Below are 20,777 nucleotides of genomic sequence, written 5' to 3' on the forward strand. Positions count from 1 at the left end.
AGATAAAATCTTGGGTTCAACATAATGCTCCAGCGGTCGACGTAGATAAAACTATCTCTCTACTACTCTGCCTAAACCATTCGAATCGCCACTCGGTATGTGTATTATAGCTGACATTGTAAAGTATGATTACAAAAATGGCGGTTAGGCAGAAAAAAAAGACTACAAATTGAGCTCATTACATACAGACTTACTTTCTTCTAGTTAGCGCTATCTAGTTTGGACCGCGATGAATGAAACATGTGGGCTGTTAAATATGCGGCGTAGTAACCGCCTGAAAATAAACAAAAAATCGCTGAATATGTATTGGGGGCGTGTTTTGCGGATAACGTAATAAATGTAAAATAAAGGCAGACGTTACGTCATGACATAAAAAATTACGGCCGGCGCTTGCGCCAAGATTTTGGCGAGAGTTATTTTTAGCTAGAAACAACAAATATTGATATCTGTACCTACTATGTTCTTATCTGTGGAATGTTCGAGAACACTTAACAACAACCTATAAACAATGATTGTAAAATGTTGTCAAGCTTCCTAACATATTTTCATGTAGGATGTCTACATTTTTGTGACAAAATAGTGGTCGGTTCTTTTCGAATATCTATTGTCTTCTATATTTGCTTTGTAATCATGACTTAAAAAATATTTTCATGTTTCGGAGATCGCTCGACTGCAAAATTATATGTCATGTGATAATAAAAGTATTAGGATCTTGTATTATTTAGGTGAATTAAGGTTTATACAGGCGACAGGACATCAGAATACATTTTTACAAAATCGCATCAATTACTTGTGTTTAAGACCCCACCTTGATGTGCTGTTGTCTATACCTTTAAGTTAAGGTGTATATGTCACCGTAATATTGTGAATTCCGTCAGATTATAATCTGACGTAGTTGGATTACAATCTAACCTAACCCACTGTTAGTTTACAATCAAACGCGTTATATTGTAAACCGACGGAGTTTACAATTTCGCGTTGACATATACATTACCTGCTGCGAGCAGTCTTGTACCTTTATAATACTTATGTTAATATTATATTCCCAGGTCATGTCGATCCTCCTCCACGGTGACGCGGCGTTCGCCGGCCAAGGCGTGGTGTTCGAAACCATGCACTTGTCGGATCTGCCCGCTTATACCACCCACGGAACTATCCACATCGTCGTCAACAACCAGATTGGATTCACTACTGACCCCAGGCACTCTCGCTCGTCTGCTTACTGTACTGGTGTGTAAATTTTTCGTTAAAATTAAAAATTATATGCAGACAAGAATAGAAGGCTTAAAGGTGTCTAAGAGATAATAAGAATAATCCTAAGAAAGAAAGAAAGAGGCTAAATCCATCTCCACCCTCTAGCATATTTAAAAGAGTCGTCAAAAGATCGTGTCCGTGCATTAGATACTAATATCCTCATGCATGATGATAAGAACGATTTCGGCAGATAAAGAAGGAAGGATGATTTGGTTTTGATTCTTCCAGGACCAATGACCGTGGCATTAGTGCAACAAAATACCCACACTCGTTCGCAACATTTCAACACATTTGTAGCAATCACAATGTAGGTATCTATCTTGTGGTGACTGAAACATTGCCACCTTATTTTGCACTTTATTTCAGTTGAATAAGGTTGCATTGAAAGTCTTCACACTAACCAAAGTGACTTCTAGGCCGCTTTCACATTAGGGCGTCAGAAGCGCGACAGCAGCGCGGCAGCAATGTTTTTATAATGTGAAGGCAGGCATCCGCTGTCATTTAGTATGAAGAAAGCAGCGCGTCTGTTGCGCGTTTGTCGCGCTGCTAAAGTCGCCTCAATGTGAAAGCGCTCTTAACCTGTCTTTATTCTCACAGACGTGGCTCGCGTAGTAAACGCGCCAATCTTCCACGTGAACGGCGACAACCCTGAAGCCGTTATGCACGTGTGCAACGTGGCGGCCGAGTGGCGTTCCACCTTCCACAAGGACGTGGTCATCGACATCGTCAGCTACCGCCGCAACGGGCACAACGAGGTCGATGAACCCATGTTCACGCAGCCGCTCATGTACCAGAAGATCCGCAACACCAAGCCAGGTGTGTATATGTCGCAGCCATAGAGATCTAGACAGATGCCAACTAATGCGCCGAGTTCGAAACCCAGTGTCGAGCTGACGAAACGATTAGTTTTAATATGCTCATTATCCACTGCGGTATCAGTACTCAACGTTCGAATAATCTTTAGTACTACGCAAGCAATGTAAACTTTACACATATAATGTCGCTGTCATCATTGCTGTCGCGAGCAATATGTTCTGTTTTTGGGCATATTGCTGCGAGACTGGCCTTTTTACATCTCCCTTTAGTTTCTGTGATCTGTGATCGCATCCAACTAGCTTAATTAGCCGTTTAATTAAAAGCTTAGCCTCTTTACTAAACGGCGTCGTTTAACTAACGACCTGAATGATACACAGCCATTTGATCAAACAGCTGATTGATTGACACTGACACTGATTTGCATCGATGACGTTTCAATACTTGCCTAATGTCCTGTCCAATAACTTAGATCGAGTTATAAACATTATTTCCTAATGCAGGCCCGATCAAAACATGACTTCAGAGATATTATGTTCTGAAAGAATGAATTTGGCATATTCCACAGTGCTGGAAAAATAGAAAAATAATCTATGCTTAAAATTGGATCGATTCTTTAGCTTCGTTCTGTATTATGTACCGAAAACCTTGAGCCTTGTTCTAAAACTTGCCATATTCTACAGTATTGGAGAAATACGCCGACCAGCTGATAACCGAAGGTGTAGTAACCGCCGAAGAGGTTAAGGACGTGAAGGACAAATACGAGAAGATCTGTGAGGATGCCTACAACCAGGCCAAGCAGGAGACGCACATCAAGTACAAGGACTGGCTCGACTCGCCCTGGTCCGGCTTCTTCGAGGGCAAGGACCCGCTCAAGGTAATTTACATTCATCGCCGTCATCGTCATTAACTTATCTATAGCAGGCAACTGCTGGACATAGATCTAGACAATACGCTCCAGTTTACTCTTTACCCAAAGTAATTATCATAAACCCATTAGCAGTCAGGACATAGGTCTCTCCAATATGCGTCAGTTTTTCACTGTCTTCGGCTTGACGCATCCAGCTTCTGCAATCGCAAGTCATCACTCAGTTTAACTGAAGGCATTTGTGTACTAGTTTTTGCCTGCGGCTTTTCCAGCGTGAATTACAGTCTGACACATAAAGTGTATATGTCACGTGCTCTCGTTTATAAACATTTTATCGATCCAGAATCATTTTTCGGTTGAAACGAATTGCTCACCAAACAGCCTTGCCGTTGTGTTTAATAATAATACAGTTACCGTTTCCTAGAAGTGGCTCACAGGCACTATGTTGTTATTTGACAACTTGTTTATTGAAACCGTCTTCTTTCTAGATGTCAACGACCGGAGTGGTCGAAGAGACTTTAGTGCACATCGGCAAGCGTTTCTCCCAGCCGCCTCCCAACGCGGCCGAGTTTGAGATCCACAAGGGTCTGCTCCGTATCCTCAAGGCGCGTATGGAGATGGTTGAGAACCGCACTGTAGACTGGGCCTTGGCTGAAGCTATGGCCTTTGGTTCACTCCTGAAGGAAGGAATTCACGTCCGCCTGTCCGGAGAGGATGTTGAGAGAGGCACGTTCTCGCACAGGTATGATCCTCTTTTGTTATTATTGTCATTCACATCTTTGTTGTTTGTATGTAGAGGGTTTCCGCAGGTTTGGGTAGCTCTAATAAATCTTGTTCCAGTCTACAGTTTCTGACAATCCATTTCATTTAACATTACTGTGACTTGATTAAGAGAGAGGTCATTTGTACAAAAATGGGGACTTGATTAACTCTCTTTATACTCTTAAATTAATAATACTGATGTGTGTATGAGTAGATGCTTCAAAGATAAAGAATGGGGCTGTATTCTAAACACTTTGCTCGTTACTGCAAGAACGCAGTTTTAATTTTGATTGTATCTGAATGTATATGCGTAAACGGTGTGTCTGTTTAAATATTTGTAATTGTACTTTTGCCATTTCCAACCACATAATCTAACTGATATTGAATTAAAAAGATAATTGTATGGCATTGTTTCCCGCAGGCATCACGTGCTGCACCACCAGAAGGTGGACAAGGCCACCTACTGCGCGCTGGCGCACCTCTACCCCGACCAGGCTCCTTACACCGTCTGTAACAGCTCGCTCTCGGAATACGGTATGACAGCAGTGACATTTTTATTGAAAAATCACACCTATCATAACTACATAAGATGCCAGTGTCTGGCTTAAATGCTGTCGTCTGAACATCTGTAGTTAAAAAAAAAAGAAAGACTATGAGGCGGTGTCTTAAATTAGACTGGCACGTACGCCGCTGGCAAGGGATGCCATTTGTTTGATCGCACTCGCTTGCCGCGTCGCAGACTTAAGCTAAGCGTCCACTTGTCGGTATCGTACGCAACGGACGCATCGTACGAAACACATCGTGTCGGATGTGCGATGCGTACGATGCGGACAGGTGGACGCACTTATATGAGTTTCCATATAAATAATACTACGATCCGTTGCGTGCGATACGTCCGATGTGTACGATACCGACATGTGGACGCTTAGCTTTAGAGCACCACGATAAAGTTGTCCTACACTGAATCGTCCCAGCCCAGCTATTACATTGTCAGGAGGGCACTATTATTAGTTCCGATTATTTTCACGTTGGACAACCATATTTATGACATTTACAGGAGGGCGCTACTATCAATACTGGGTTGTTAGTTTTTGATTTTCGCCACTTGACGTTTCAAAATCGATGGACTATAACAAAAATTGACATCGTCTTGATAAATCTTTGACAAAAGCTCTTAAAAACAAATGAAGGATGTTACTATCATGTGATGTGTTGATGTTTGTATTGGACTGGGTGTTTTCATGTATAATATGTATGTATTTAAAAAAAAAAGTATTTAACTATGTTTATATTCGTTGTCTAGTACCCATAGTACAAGCTTTGCTTAGTTTGGGACTAGAAGCGCAGTGTAAAATGTCCAAGGATATTTATTTATTATTTATCACGTGTTAACTTCACCAGGTGTGCTCGGCTTCGAAGTGGGCTACTCGGTCACAAACCCGAACGCGCTGGTGCTATGGGAGGCTCAGTTCGGAGACTTCAACAATGTAGCGCAGTGCATCATCGATCAGTTCATCTCCAGCGGCCAGGCTAAGTGGGTGCGCCAGTCTGGAATCGTCTTGCTGCAGCCCCATGGCATGGAAGGCATGGTAAGTACACACATGTAAAGCTCAATCACACCACGCGAATTGTAATGGGTCGCGCGACCTGTCATTGGCCTATGATCGCGACGGCGATGGCAATCTGCACGCATTTGAGTTGTTGAAGCATAATAAATGAAGATAGACGACATCAATAAAACAAATTGACAATATTACTGACCTATGATGATATTATGGAATGCTATAGTAAAATACTATTGTTTGTTTTAGGGCCCTGAGCACTCATCGGCCCGTCTCGAAAGATTCCTGCAAATGAGCTCCGACGACCCCGACTACATGCCCCCAGAAAGCCCCGACTATGAAGGTAAGAACAAAATTACTATTTTACCCACAACGGAGAAGTTTATACGTGTGATACATAAGTAAAGTAAATAAGGCAAAGCTTCCCATTTAAATTTTTGAGAAAGCTATCGTAAATATCGCCCGACCAGGAACATAAAAACCCTCGCCATGTTGCGGAAAACTAATGGTAATAATTTCTTTTAATGGCAACAGTAACTGAAAACTTCATTGACATGTCACCTTGCATGTCAGTCTATTGCTGTCAAAGTGTAAACAAATTTTATTTTAAATGTGCGCAATTGATTTTGTGAATTAAATTGCTAAAATCTTTTTATAGTCGTGAAAGAAAAGTGGTTCACAATGTGTATTTGACGAAGAGAAATACTAAGGGTTCGGACAATATTTTCATTGAATAATGTTTCCGACAAAGGTTGTCAAATTGACTGACATGTTTATCGCATAGTACAGTCCACTATGATAATTAGCTGTGGTTTGTTTCAAGCCTACCTATTTTAAAAAAAAATGTCACTTTCTAAGTGTTTTATGGACTTGGGAAAGAAGTACCGAGTTTGAAGCATTGCAGTTGAATATTTAAGTTCTGAATTTGATTATTGATGAATAATAAAATAAATCCTACTAGCTCGATTGATGGTTTCATTTAATTTATTTAAACCAGGTTACCTTTAATAATATTTTTTCGTTAATTTATGAAAATATCAAATTAGCCCGTAATCCTGTATCTTGATACATAAAGTTAGCCTATTAATTTAACACAAGTACGACTGTACTCAGTGTTGCACTATCAAATGCAATTGACGCGCCTCTATGCCAGGGTTTTTATGTTCCTGGTCAGGCTATATATGGATTTTACTCGATTTTTTTTGTGTTTAATAAAGCAAAGTAGCTAGAAGATTGGATCGATTCTACAAAAACAATAAACTCTTATCTCAATACAACATTATTGTTTTGTTCTAACGAGTCACGTAAATGGTTCTTCGAGTCGGATATTTACTAGTAACCTAAATGGTTCTTCGAGCCGGATATGTACTTATAACCTAAATGGTCCTTCGAGCCGGATATGTACTTATAACCTAAATGGTCCTTCGAGACGGATATGTACTTATAAATAAATGGTCCTTCGAGCCGGTTGAACTAATCTCCCCTCTCCACAGTCCGCCAACTGCACGACTGCAACTGGATCGTGGCGAACTGCTCGTCGCCCGCGTCGTACTTCCACATCCTGCGGCGGCAGATCGCGCTGCCCTTCCGCAAGCCGCTCATCCTCATGACGCCTAAGTCGCTGCTGCGTCACCCCGAGGCCAAGTCCTCCTTTGATGATATGAAGGACGGCACCACTTTCAGAAGGTAAGAAACAAATTATTTACAGATACAGTAAGGCTACTCTCTAATGCCATTTGCGTTCAAATTCTGAAGGGTTAGTGCCTATAGTTCTTGCAACTCACGAAGGTGAGTGAGCTTTACTTGTGTGTGTACGTGTAATGTCTATCAAAACTTGAAAAACCAACAGTAGCGAGCCACCACATAATACGTAAAGCTCACTTGCTTTCGTGAATTGCAACAACTAGGTATAACGTTTATGTAGTTTCGGATCATTACATTGTCACTCATCCTGGCATCTCGCTTTGCATGAGAGGGATAGAAACATTCCTTACTTTGGATGACGTTAGTAATAGCCATTCTGACATACAATTATTAAAACAGTATAATTAATAATAACTCATACATCATTGGCTACATCTACCATTATCATGGATACTTCTGCTTGTTATTTCAAAGTTTGAATTAGACGACTTCACACCGCAAGATATACCGCGCTCCGATCGCGACACGTTCACATTTGTATCGTGCGCCTGAGTGCCTCGCAACTGTACCGTAGTGGATCTTCCAGTGTGAACATCAGCCGTGCAATAACACAATTTCTTGTGTATCGTGACCATTGAAGACTTTTTTACTACATTGAACTCTATTAACCTGCTTCATTTTGCACATTCAAACTAGTTCCGTCTCCTTTTTGCGAGTGTTCCACTGATGATGTCAGTCATGAGCAGTCTGCCCATCATATCTTGTGGGAGTGTGATCTTTGGAAACATGAACGTGATATAATGCTTAATTCAATACAACATACATCTGTTAACGCAATTTATTACACCGATCTTGTCGCGACAAGGAAAAATTTCCGTGCTTTTAAGCGATTTTGTGAAAAATATTATTGGCAGGTAGTTGCTAATTGCTCATAAGATAGGCCCCCTTAATTTAATTTATTGTCCGTGGTGCATAATCTTTTCTTAAAGGTTTTAAACCTTTGTTTGTCACCTGTCATCCGCTTTGCAATGGAGGGAAGTCGAACCTTAATTTCGAACTCCTCCTATGTACTTCTGATTAATTTCAATGCGGGTCCATTGACAGTTTAACTTTCCCCCGGGACAAACTTGACCTTCATTGGTTGGGTTTTTGTGGCGGTCAAGCTGTAGATCCTGGCTACACAGGAGTTGCAGTGGTGGGAACGAGAGGTGGGAATAGTCCCGTATTAACCTGCTTCAATCTTCCTCAGAGTGATCCCCGAAGAGGGCGTGGCTTCCCAGAACCCGAGCAAGGTCCGCAAGCTGGTGTTCTGCTCCGGCCGCGTGTACTACGACCTCATCAAACAGCGCCGCGACAGAGGGCTCGAGGCTGACATCGCTGTCGCCAGGTAACTAGTAAATTACTCGTTCGTTCGTTCATTAATTTCAACCAAATAACGTCCACTGCTGCACAAAGGCCTCCCCCAAGGATTTCCACAATGACCGGTCCAATTCTCGCGACCTTCACCAGATTGTCGGTCCACCTTGGGGAGGCCTGCCAACTCGAGAATTTTTGTGCCCCAGTAATTGACTTATGACTTGTGTAGATATAGACAGTGATAAGTGTAAACTTAATAAATAGGACATACATATTCATACAATGCATTAGCCTAACCCTTCTATACAAAATGTTCCGCTCTTCGAAGAGTAGGTAAATTTATTTATAGCAACAATAATATCGAAATTGGGCCCATTATGTAACCATGAAGATTATCTGCTCTCTTGTATCTTTATATATCGGAATAATGATATCTGGCATGTTTAAAGCATATCTAATGTTACTTTCTCTAGAGGGTTTATTTATCTAAATTTTGTATCATTTGGGTGTGGCGGATTTATCGATATTCTGTTTGCAGTATTTTTCATGGTCATTTCATTCAAAATTTCTAGAAGAGAGTCATTGGGTTAATCTTTTTGCGATACCTATCACATTGATTAGATAAAGTATTATTTTGTTTAAAGATTGGCCTTTAGAACAATCTGATATTTGATTAGTTTATTTTGACGGCCGTGCTTTTTTATGATGATGACAAGTTACGATGAATGAGACTAGGTTTTAGAACAGGTAGATTTTCGGAGTGTTAGGCCCAGTGGCCTAATTCACGTATTTTGACAGTTAAGATCTCGCTGACGTTCAGAAGTCGTCCCATTGAAAAACAGTTCTAAATCCGTATTCACAAGGGTCATTTTTATAGAACTATTACTCGATAGACGTCGTCCCATTGAAAAACAGTTCTAAATCCGTATTCATAAGGGTCATTTCGATAGAACTATTACTCGATAGGATCGCATTCAGCGATTGGTTGTCGTGCGAAGTTTTGTTACGTGAATAAGGCTTCAGTTTCCACCCAGGCGGAGCGGAGCAGAGAAGTTTTTTGAATAACCAATCAAATTCCATTATTTACACGTCTCCACTCTGCTCCGCTTCGGTGGAAATGTGTCGAGCGGAGAAGTGTCGGGCGATACCCATTCTTAATTTATTGTCCTACTAGCTTTTTCCCGCGGCTTCACCCGAGTGAAATTTAGATATAAATTATAGCGATGGCTCCTACGTATACTGGCGTAAGTGAAAAAAGTAAATTTTACAGGAGAGCCATTTTAGTGGCCAGAACCATATTTTTGGGTCATATCTTCTGACCTACTAAAACGAATTTAATGAAATTTCACATTTAGCCTTAACATGTAATGCTTTTGCTACTGCTGTTATCAATTTTTATATTTTTCTTATATATTTTGAGATTTTACGCATTGCCCTTTTACGTCGGCATATTTCTATAATTTCATGTATATTGTTCAACGTAAAGAGACTTAAATGACAACGTAAATATAATATTTTAAGCGATTACTCTCTTTATTTATGCATGTAATTATTTTAATTGTTATCATGTGCTATATCAATAATAAATCAGTTAGAAAAAGTCGTTTAATGTACCGTTTTACGTTTTAACGCAAATACGCCCATATACTGTGCTCGAGATTTAGTTAGGTCTTTTAACATAATGTGTCATATTTTTAAAAAATATAAATAACTTGAAAAAATCGAATTGCCTAAGGCGGGAATTGAACCCACGATGCCTTAGGCAGTTCGATTTTTTCAAGTTATTTATAATTTTCAAATTAGTTTGAGATGCGACTCTTAACGCTAAAAATTAAATAACTATATAATGTGTCATAATTTATAAATAAAACAATTTGCTAAATATTTTCAAGGCTTTATTTAAGATTTGGATTATAAAAAATATATGTTTATGTAAGCAACTACTCGTATAGATTGACGAATCGTATGATTGGGCTTTATACGTGGCGTAGTTTTGCACATACGCCTATTTGCCTAAAATTTTATTTTGTATCTAATGGAAAAAAAATTTTTTTTTCTTACTCATGTTATAGATTAGAGCAAAGTGTAATCATTGCTTAAATAATTGGAAAAAGGCGTAAGCGGCAGTTTCGCCCTTATACGTAGGAGCCATCGATAGCCTATGTGTTATTCTGGGCTATACCACAGAATAATAATAAGTACTACGTACAGAAGGTTTACTTCTCGAAGGTATTAAAAAAAATGTAGGTATGCTCAATGTCATTAACAATATGGTGTAATTTAGCTTGTCTCAAGAGTCAAGCACCATTTTGTTGACAAACAGTGATCGGTACTGCGCCGAAGCCGGCCGAAACCATAGGGCTGACGCATTCGGTAAAATTATGTGTGACGTGAGGTGCCAAACTGCAGAAAATGGCGGAAGAAATACATGATTAAGCATGAATTATCATGAATAATATTAACCACTTATTTACCTCTCAGTGTCTTCAGGTAACTTAAAAAAGTACATTCTGTGTTTTTATTATTATTTAGGCAGTTAAATACTGCACAGTATTTAGTACACCATTTTCTTAATTTTTTTCCATCATACACAATAATACTCGTGCGTGAGTCAATGCTCGCTCGTATGTGAGGCCTTGTCGAGTAATCCTGTAGGGTGCCATCGTGCTTGTTTTGTTTTCGATGTAAACTCGCGGAGGTGAACAGGCCTGGCTATACACAATAATACTATAAAGTTTCATCAAATTTTGCGTGAAAGAGTAACAAACATCCACACATCCACACATCCAGACATCCAAACTTTCGCATTTATAATATTAGTAGGATCGCTGTCTCCAACAACATGTATACTTATACTAACTGATTGCTTACAGAGTGGAGCAAATCTCGCCGTTCCCGTACGACCTGATCAAGGCGGAGGTGGCCAAGTACCCCAACGCGCAGCTCGTGTGGAGCCAGGAGGAGCACAAGAACCAGGGCTCCTGGAGCTATATCGAGCCCCGCTGCCGCACGCTGCTGCAGAACCAGAAGACTATTAGGTGAGGCATACAGGATAACTGGAACTGAACCCGCCATAGCTAATACGCGTATAGACGAGGTCATTTTCTAACTATTAAACCTTACTTTCTATAGTTTAGGAGATATGTCAATTTTTAAACTTTTTTCAGATTTTTCCGAAATTTTACCTAAAAACTGCTTAAATTTTTTTCTCGCATGATTTTAACCGATTTTTTTATTTGATACTAATATCGAATAAACTTTTAGTTAAATAAAATAAATTTCAGATCCAGATAATGATTGAATAACTAGCCATGAGCAGCCAAAGTTCAACAAAAGTACAAACCACGATAAAAAATTAAAGTACGAATTCGATTTAAAAAAAAAACTAATGGTGATAATGGATTGCCAATGATCATCGGAAAAATCTAAAAAAAGTATAAAAATTGACATATCTCCTAAACTATAAAACTTTAGTCATAGAAAGTAGAGTTCAATAATTAGCAAATGACCTCCTCTATACGCGTATTAGCTATGGCGGGTTCAGTTCCAGTCACCCTGTATACTTGAGTGTTTCGTCGACTTGGCTCACGGTCCAAGTCAGCTTATTAGATCGTTTCATCCACGAAGATGCGCCCCACAAATTTTTTGGTCGAGTTAAGCGAGGGGAGTTTGATCCGAGCAATCCGAGCGTTATTATTGTAGTGTGCGTGTATCGATAACACTCAAACTTCAGCAGAAGAATGGTGGGGCGCGTGTTCGTGAAACGATCTTTTATTTATAATTAATAAAGACTATTAGGTGAGGCGAAATGAGTATTAACTTATGAGTCTTCCGTAGACTTGGCCCACATTTAACTTGACCCACGGTCTAGTCAGCTTATTAATTTTATTGCATAAAATAAGGTTGCTCATTTTTGAGACTATTACGTTAGGCGAAATGGACTTACGAGTCTTCCGTCGACTTGACCCACGGTCCAAGTTAGCTTATTAACTTTATTAATTAAAATGTATCCTTGTATAGGCTTATTTGGTGAGGTTTCCCGATTTTTTTTCTTCAACCCTATTTTCTATCTTTATTTTTGTACTCTATTATAATAACATTTTAAATAGACAACAGAACCCTTAGTTAGCTTGTACTTTAGTATATTTTTGGCGACATCTTTTGTATTTTTAGTTTATTCACTCGGAACTGTTATTTTCATCCACAATTTTTTCTTAATATTTAAAAATGTATAGCACGGATTTATTTACAGCAACTATTTACCAAATGTAGCTTGCAGTAAGAGTGCGCTACTTGTACTTGCATGTTTAGCATGATATTTTCATTCAAAAATAGTGTTTCATACATAGATTGAATTATCGTCGGGGCGTTCATAAATTTTGGTTGTTTTTAATAATTTAAAAAATCTTATGCATGCTACGAATAAAGTTTGGCATACCATTGTGCTTATTCCAAAATTTTCATAGAAATAAGCGTTCTATTTAGATACTAAAAAAGTTATAATCGAGGCACGTTATTCATAAGTGCAGGGTGTTAGAAATAATAAAACTAATGGTAATCTTGCCGTAACATCCTGGCAATTGGTTGCAGGGCAAAGTCCCAATCGCAGGGGGGTAGTTGGTTAAGTCAACTGTTCGGCGGCGAGAAGCCGGCCGCCCCGCAAAACGATTCGGACTCTGAAACTGTGCCACGCACCATTAGGTGAGAATAGAACACACTGTACTGCATAACGAATGGTTAACATCAATAAAAAAAATATTTAAGTATCCCGAAACGTATGTATGTAACATCCCTGTTATGGATATCTGTTCGTTCGTTCGTTCGTTTCAGCCAGATGACGTCCACTGCTGGACAAAGGCCTCCTCCAAGGTTTTCCACAATGAACGGTCCTGCGCTGCCCGCATCCAGGCTCTTCCCGCGACCTTTACCAGATCGTCGGTCCACCTAGTAGGAAGCCTGCCCACGCTACGTCTATCATATCTATATCTACGTCTATCGTATGGATATCTGTAACCGTAACAAAATATCCGAAACCGTAACCGATTCAAAAGTTTCTGATAGTTTAGGATGTAGGCAGTTTAAATTGTTTTCTGTATAGCATTATTGTAAAGGAATAACAGCCTGATTTACCTTTATAATGCTATCTAGTATCAATATTTAATTATTATATGTAAAGTGTGCGGCCATGAATGAACCGTGTTGGACAACTATTGCAAATTGCATTCTAATGCGCAGATATCCGTAACCGTAACCGAAACTTTCGGATATCCGAAATAAAAGAATATCCGTAACCGTAACCGAAACCGGTATAATATTAATCCTATATCCGTAACCGTATCCATAACATCCCTAGTATGTAGAGTCGTCGATTTTAAGTCCCATTATACATAACGCCACCAAATCTTGTCCTAAAATTTTTATATTGGTGCACTGTTGATTGCAAACAGATCCCTTATTAACTCACACTAAGATACTAACGGAGCGACAGTTATTAAAGCCATAAGTACGGTTATCGTGAAGTAGGACTTTGTTAATATTATTTATGTTATTAATTTAGTCGTCATTTAACTTGATAATTTGTCGATGTTAAGATGTGATACAGATAAAAATATCATTAACACTTTGTCTAATCCTACATCTTCTTTTTCAAATCGTTATGCAGTGCACGTTGTAATGTGGCTATGGTATGCTTTTCCGTTTCTTTGCGCTATCTATATTATATGGTGTATACTGAATTATATGGTGGCTTTTATGTTAATTTATTTAACTGATTATTATTCATAAATCCGACTGCAAGCTACTACAATATACATTTAAATATTATGAAAGATACAGCTCAAACGATATTTGTGTAAATTGTGTACATATTTATTCCGGTCTGTGTCACTCGAGAATAGTAAGAATGTATATACATTATGTAGCTATAAGCATTTATAAGTATAATTATTATTTTGTGAATTAAAATCTGATACAATTCAACAAAGTAGGTAACTCTTAACAATCAGTTTATCTATTTGTAGCTTGCCTTTTTTTCTATATGTTAATAATGTCATTATTACATAGCTTAGATTATTGTATCCTGTTAAAAAAACCGACTAGACTGACATTCTGGCACTACCGTGATAAAAGAATTCAGCCAATGTCTAACATTGTATTCACAAAACCGTTTATTACTATATCTACGAGCAATAGTATGGAATCACCCCCTTGTGTTTTGTTCAGAATTATCTTAAGAACTTAATGACTATGTATGTATTTAATGTTACCTTTAAATGGTCCCATTTTTATTTATGTATCTTCTACTAGTAATTTAGTTCTTAAAATCGCTCGTAACAAAGAGGATGATTAGTGATTACATATTTTTCTTCACGAGTGTAATTAAGTGCAAGATTGAATTAGTTTTAACCCGATTTGGTGTTCACAGCTACAACGGCCGCCCGACCGCCGCGTCACCGGCCACTGGCTCGAAGGCCGCCCACAACAAGGAGCTGAAGAATCTACTCGACGAGTTCTGCGTATTATAAACGAACTAATCTCACGCGAATAAACTATTACTGTGTAGGCAACCGCGCTCTGCGGCCTAGCCGCGTTAGGATAACCATTTCGTAGAATAAACTGTAAAGCTATATTTGCTGGGCCGCAGTGTGCCACCGCCCTTAGTCGATAAACACGCCATACACGTAATAGTCATTAATCCACTCGCTATATCTCGAAACGAAATTTACCCTTGACTATTTATTACCATTTTTTTTCGAAAATATTAAATGTAAACATTCACAATTTCATTACTGTCAGTATTTTGTTGTAATCCTCTTCACGGTTAGGTTAGTCTAGTTAGATAAATTCTTATTTATTTATTAAACGTAGCATAATACGTGGATTAGACTCGATGTTATTTATTTTACTTGTTAAAGCAATATAAAATAGTCGCACGTAGTAACTTAAGACATTTTTTTCTTAATCATATTTCATTTTGGAGAAATAGTACATGTTATTTGTAATGTAGCGTTATTACGCTATTTTTATTTTGTACATACATATTATGAACACTTTATTTTCTTATTTGATTTTGATTTATTGTTAATCAATGTTTTATTGTCGTTGACGGGTTTAAGTTATTACGTTCCTTCTACTAGTCCGACATTTGGAATTCGTAATACATTAGGTTATTGCACAGTGGTGCGACAAGGCGGTAATGTTGCGCCTACAAGCGCGTCTATTTGTGTAAAGATAGCGATCGCTTCGCACCGCTTTTTCGGTCGTAGCCTAAATCCTTGTACCGTAATTCGTAATTCGTGTAACGATATTGTCTGAGATATTATTAGATAGTAATAAATATAGCCAAGCACTAGTTTGGAGTAAATTGCACCGTAGTACATACATACGTATAATTTATATTAGTGTCACCTGTGGTCGTTATTTGTTGCAACCGGCGGGCCCCAGAGATAGGTTTAGTTCGCTCATAGTTACCGCCGTTCAGAACGGCACTTGTAAGGAAAAACACCAACGCAAATGCTTTGTATAAACCTACGCGTATAATTGTCTAACTCTAATATGAATGTTACCTAATCTGTATGTAGAATTAAAACTTCATTGATAACGAGGTATTGATTAAATTGATTGTTGACGTATGAAGTTAGTTCGGAACGTTGTAAAATTATTATCTGGTTGTTTAATCGGTGAAATGGCTAACGTTTCAGGATCTAATTTAGCTTCGTAACACTTAACGCATGTATTAAATGCACTGTAACTGTTTAATTTAACATGTATTTTTGAAACTTTGCTCAGGGCGGCAGGTGAAAGGTATGAAAAAGGTCTGAATGCAAGGTCTGTTTGGCAGGGATAACCTGGGCTATTTTATCACTATGTTAGTTTGAAATAGTTAATTTACAAACCAATAAACAATATTCACGAATCCAGAGTTTTTCATTTATTCTGACTGCTCCTCACCATGTTTTTAAGAAGTTAAAAAAATCATTAGGATTATGATTAAAAACAATAGAAAATAGTAAAACAGTTTGCGGCGCCGAATTTTGTAGCAAGAGCGAGCAAACGTCATTATATTTTAATATTAACGCCCCTGGGTCTGCGGGTGTCTATGGGCGACGGTAATCACTTACCATCAGGTGATCCGTCTGCTCGTTTGTCTCCTATCACATAAAAAAAAAATATTAAAAAAAAAACGATGTAACTATAAAATGCGTATATCCCACACTTTAGATTAGTAGCGGTGAGTAGAGATGGGTTTCCACCCGGGTAAAAACCCACATGAGGGTAAAAACCCAATAAAAACCCGTTTCATTCCACCCGTGGGTGTTTACACCGGGTGAAAACAAATAACTTTATAATTATTTCAATTGGTATCTTTTATTTATTTTTATTGAATTTTTCTCATTTAAGTTTATTGATTAATAAGTAATAAGTCAAATTTAACACTAATATGCATTTATATCGTGGCCAAATCGTAAAATTGATCACGTTATGATGATGTGACCAATTATTTTATAAAATGGTGTTATTTCAAGAATCGTTGAACCGATTTAGAAGAAATTTAGTAGGAACACAATAATTTGTGATCATGGCAAGGACATGGAGGGGGGGATGCCAAAGATGCCAAACTCTCTCTTTGATGACATTACGGTATAAAGTTACAAATAACAACACCAACTACAAAGTACTTCAGCTTAAACACTTGAAATCGAACCGCCCTTCCGCCACTGTAACGCATTGTAACGTTTTTCAAGACCTCCTCTCCCCCCAGATTGCATTGCGTAACACTAGAACGCCCCCTTAGCAACAAATACCACTTCTCACTTAAAAAAAAACGCTATTTTTGTTTTCACCCACCAGAATGGGTGATAACGGGTAAAAACCGGGTTTTTACCCAAATCACCCAGTTTTAACCCAATCGGGTGAAATGGGTTTTTACCCACTACCCATCTCTAGCGGTGAGTGTGTAATGAACCATTGTGCGTCTTGAATGATGTAATCGGCGATCTTGCGTCACGAACGCACGCATAAAACGTATCTCCTAATGAAAAGCGCAATAGATCAGCGCCCTTGACGGCTCGCGGCTGCCGCCCACCACACTTGGAGCACTTTCAAGATTGTTATCTCCCTCTAGGCTCATTTCAGCGTACAAAGAGTTCCCGACGCCCTATTTATAAACCGCTTGGCTAGCGACGAGGCGCGGACCACACGAAAAGGTGCGAAGATTAAAGATGGTATCAGTCACAAGTGCGTTTCACACGTCAGCTCAAAGACGCGCGTTTCAATAAGCGTTGCGTATTGTGAGTATGTTTTAGAGGGCTTTGAAATCTCCCATGCGGGTTATATCAACGTTATAGAATTCTTCATTAATCTTCCTGCGATCTCGTTAATGACAAGCCCGCATCGCCATTGTAGCAAGTTTAATTAGGATGGGACTCGCAGTTTTCAGGAATCTTTAATTTCTTTTAATTGAAATTTATTTGATTTGATTTGAAAAAAAAAAAAAAAAAAAAAGCATTTGCTAGAAATCGAATATTGGTTCGAGGACAGGATTCATTAATTGAGTATTTCCTTTGATACTATTTTTTCACTAATTAAACGATCAACACGTGTGCTGGATATTTAATTAATTCACAGAAAACACGAACACAAAACTGAAGAAAAAAAACAAACTTCCATAATGTTACAAGAAATTAATCTACCAATGTTGCCATCGGATTTAATCTACCATAATCAGCTCGTTAGTGTCCAATTACAAACCAAAAATAAGAAAATTTGAAAATAGGCAGGCACTTAATCGTTAAAAATGTAAAAGTACACCCGGGCTGCTTCAGCAATATTTCCGTAAGGATTATTATTTTGTGAGGCTGCGGCAAGCGGATGATTTACAAATCCCCGTCGCGCCCGCGGGTACTAAATGGACACACTGAGCGTTTCTTAGCAAAGAGATTTCGCTTTAAACTAAAATGTCATCCGTGAAGACTGCAATCCACGGAAGTATCAGAGCACTTTGTTGTTGTTCCCGAGGCTTAGTCCTTTGTTTCTAAAACCTCCCCGAGCTTCTTTAATACTTTGTAATGGCGGTACAAATTCTGTGTCTTGATGTCTGCTGCGAGTCGAGATGAGCTCACACTAGTCACACTACTAGGTACTTTTATATGTGTTATGTTTCGTCGCATCATCGCACGTCGCGCTGGCTCTACTTATGTCTGTCTTTTTCAGCAAACAATGATTGAAGTATTTTTGAAATTTTTCGTTTTAGGTAATTAAAATATAATCTTTCGCATAGATTCGCTTTCTGTGAAATATAAAGTAAGAATGCACCCAAAGCTGAGATTATAAAGTAGTATCATACCTACGTACCTAGTTCCTAGGGTATTAGGTACCTACCTAATGATTATTGTACATTATATAGGTATTATAATAATGGTATGTAGGTACATTAAGCAAGTAGTTAGTTTAAAGAACTTTGCTCCATAAATAAATTAAATACTTACTTATTATTTTGTCGTGAAAAGCTAGGTAAGTAGGTACGAGTATCTTAGTGACAAGTTTTCCGAGTTACCTAATGAGAATTTTGTTATAATAGCTTGATTAAAATAAAATGAAACCTACTAAGTTAAAGTAAATTTTGTCTTAATTATATTAACTTTAACAATCAGTCTCTATGTTAAATTATGTTAGGTACCTACTTAATTATTAAGTTTTATAATTTTAGCGTAAAGTAGGACTAATTACTTAACTTAGAGGACGTAAAGTTTATGTACACATTAGAGACACTAAGTTTACTTTAGTTACAGAATCCAAAATTAATATAATAATACTGGAAAGTACGTTACGTACGTCAGCTTCAACAAAAATACTGTTTAAAAATTCTGTATAGACGTTCTTTCTTTGTATGTACAAACCGAGTGTAGGTAGGTACCTGTTTGCCTCAGACTCCAAGCTAAGTTTTATTAAAATGGTAAAGTTAGTTCATTACATTAGTATTTCTTTTCTGCCAATATTGCCTACGAAACTTGTGTAAAGTTGAACCTTGTTTAACTAGACCCGTTTGTTTACAGACGTAACAAGTACCTACCTATAAAAATAGCGTAAAAATATTCGGTTTGCTGTATATTTACTAGAAATTTTGCATATACCTAAAAGCTGTTTGAGTAAAGAATTTGATCTCAACAGCAGCAACACAAGGACCAACTAAGTAGGTACGAAGTATTACTCGTAAATAAATAATTCCTACTAAATAAGGAGATTTAATTACCATTATTATAAAAAGACGCATCATAATTTATTATAGTAACCTTAATTTTAAGTGACCAATATTACACCTCAAAGATTATAGTTAATTGTATCGTAGTATGTAGGTAACTTAATTCTTCCAGTTTTATACTGGTGACACGGAAGGTGACTTAATCAAAGTTTACAAAGCTGAGACAAATCCCAGATAAAACAAAGTTGTGCAAATGAACCAAAAAGGGGCAATTTTTAAAGCAGTTATTTGTCAGCCCACCAGATTTGTTTTGGCTAAAGAAAAGTTTCAAGTGCTTTATCAAGCTTTATTAGGGTAGTACAATGGTGTCTGGAGAGAGGTCGCGTGCGTGCGTGCTGCGGGCGTACCTACTTAGCTAGATAGCATCTTTTTAATCTTCAGTATTCACACTGTTTGTGCTATAAAAAGTTATTCGGAAACAATAGTTCGGCGATAAGGACAAACAGAAGTTTTTATTCTTGGTATGCACGCTCGTAGGCTGAATTTAGAACAATTTTATTAAGCTACTAGCTGACCCGGCGAACTTTGTTCCGCCTTAATGGCAATAAATAAGCAGACTTTTTTTATTTCAAACGGGATAAAAAGTATCCTATGTCCTTCTCCTGGCTCTAAACTACCTCCCTGACAATTTTCAGCTAAATCGGTTCAGCCGTTCTTGAGTTATAAGTGGAGTAACTAACACGACTTTCTTTTATATATATAGATTACGTAAGTTAGTTAATACAAAATAGGTATTAATTAGTAATTTAAACTGCATTTGCAAAGTGTCTCAGAGGACAATTAGAGACAGATCTCTTGTGGTAAAAGATTATCACGATATCGATTTTTATATTTAACGAGACATATTTGTTTCTTTTCAGGAGAATATAAAATATAATAAAATAAAAAGCTCTACTAATAATTTCCAGTCATGTAGAGAATGAGTCCTCTGTGATGTAGCTTAGTTCCCCTAAGCACAAACGAGCCTATGCGTTTGATGCGCATGGTGACACATTATCCTGCGGCGAGATTTTTTTTATTAAAAGAGCAAAGTTACGCTTCAAGTCACAGTATAATAACGTGTTGCATGAGTTCTTTCATGCTACAAACCGTCTTTGTAGGCGCATCGAGGTTAGAGGTGGGCGCCGATATAGAATTAGCCGGCGGCGGCGCGCCGACTTTTTGACTTCGGCGGCGGCGGCGTCGGCGGCGTGACCTTGACCTTTGACCTTGACATTATTTCTTTAAAAAAATCTGTTTGTTTAATTAGAGTCTGTCG

The 20,777-nt window shown here is 38.1% G+C and overlaps 1 protein-coding gene across 7 annotated transcripts in view; it reads left to right on the forward strand.

Annotated features, from left to right (window-relative positions):
- Positions 1 to 16,174, forward strand: part of Nc73EF (oxoglutarate dehydrogenase Nc73EF) — a 31,084-nt gene extending 14,910 nt beyond the window's left edge. For 5 of the 7 annotated variants that reach the window (XM_028311277.1, XM_028311280.1, XM_028311278.1 and 2 more), the window contains exons 12-23: positions 1,050 to 1,230; positions 1,852 to 2,070; positions 2,751 to 2,944; positions 3,424 to 3,677; positions 4,119 to 4,231; positions 5,099 to 5,286; positions 5,509 to 5,602; positions 6,753 to 6,945; positions 8,153 to 8,290; positions 11,133 to 11,297; positions 12,850 to 12,960; positions 14,684 to 16,174. In XM_028311277.1, coding sequence (XP_028167078.1) covers positions 1,050 to 1,230; positions 1,852 to 2,070; positions 2,751 to 2,944; positions 3,424 to 3,677; positions 4,119 to 4,231; positions 5,099 to 5,286; positions 5,509 to 5,602; positions 6,753 to 6,945; positions 8,153 to 8,290; positions 11,133 to 11,297; positions 12,850 to 12,960; positions 14,684 to 14,783 — 1,950 coding nt within the window. In that variant the 3' untranslated portion in view covers positions 14,784 to 16,174. The remainder of the gene's footprint in view (positions 1 to 1,049; positions 1,231 to 1,851; positions 2,071 to 2,750; positions 2,945 to 3,423; positions 3,678 to 4,118; positions 4,232 to 5,098; positions 5,287 to 5,508; positions 5,603 to 6,752; positions 6,946 to 8,152; positions 8,291 to 11,132; positions 11,298 to 12,849; positions 12,961 to 14,683) is intronic. The other 2 variants (XM_028311281.1, XM_028311282.1) reach the window with 1 other exon arrangement.
- Positions 16,175 to 20,777: the final 4,603 nt, after the last annotated feature.

The sequence above is a fragment of the Ostrinia furnacalis genome, unplaced genomic scaffold (assembly GCF_004193835.3).
Source record: "Ostrinia furnacalis isolate ACB-3 unplaced genomic scaffold, ASM419383v2 OfSCF3264, whole genome shotgun sequence".
Lineage (NCBI taxonomy): Eukaryota > Metazoa > Arthropoda > Insecta > Lepidoptera > Crambidae > Ostrinia > Ostrinia furnacalis.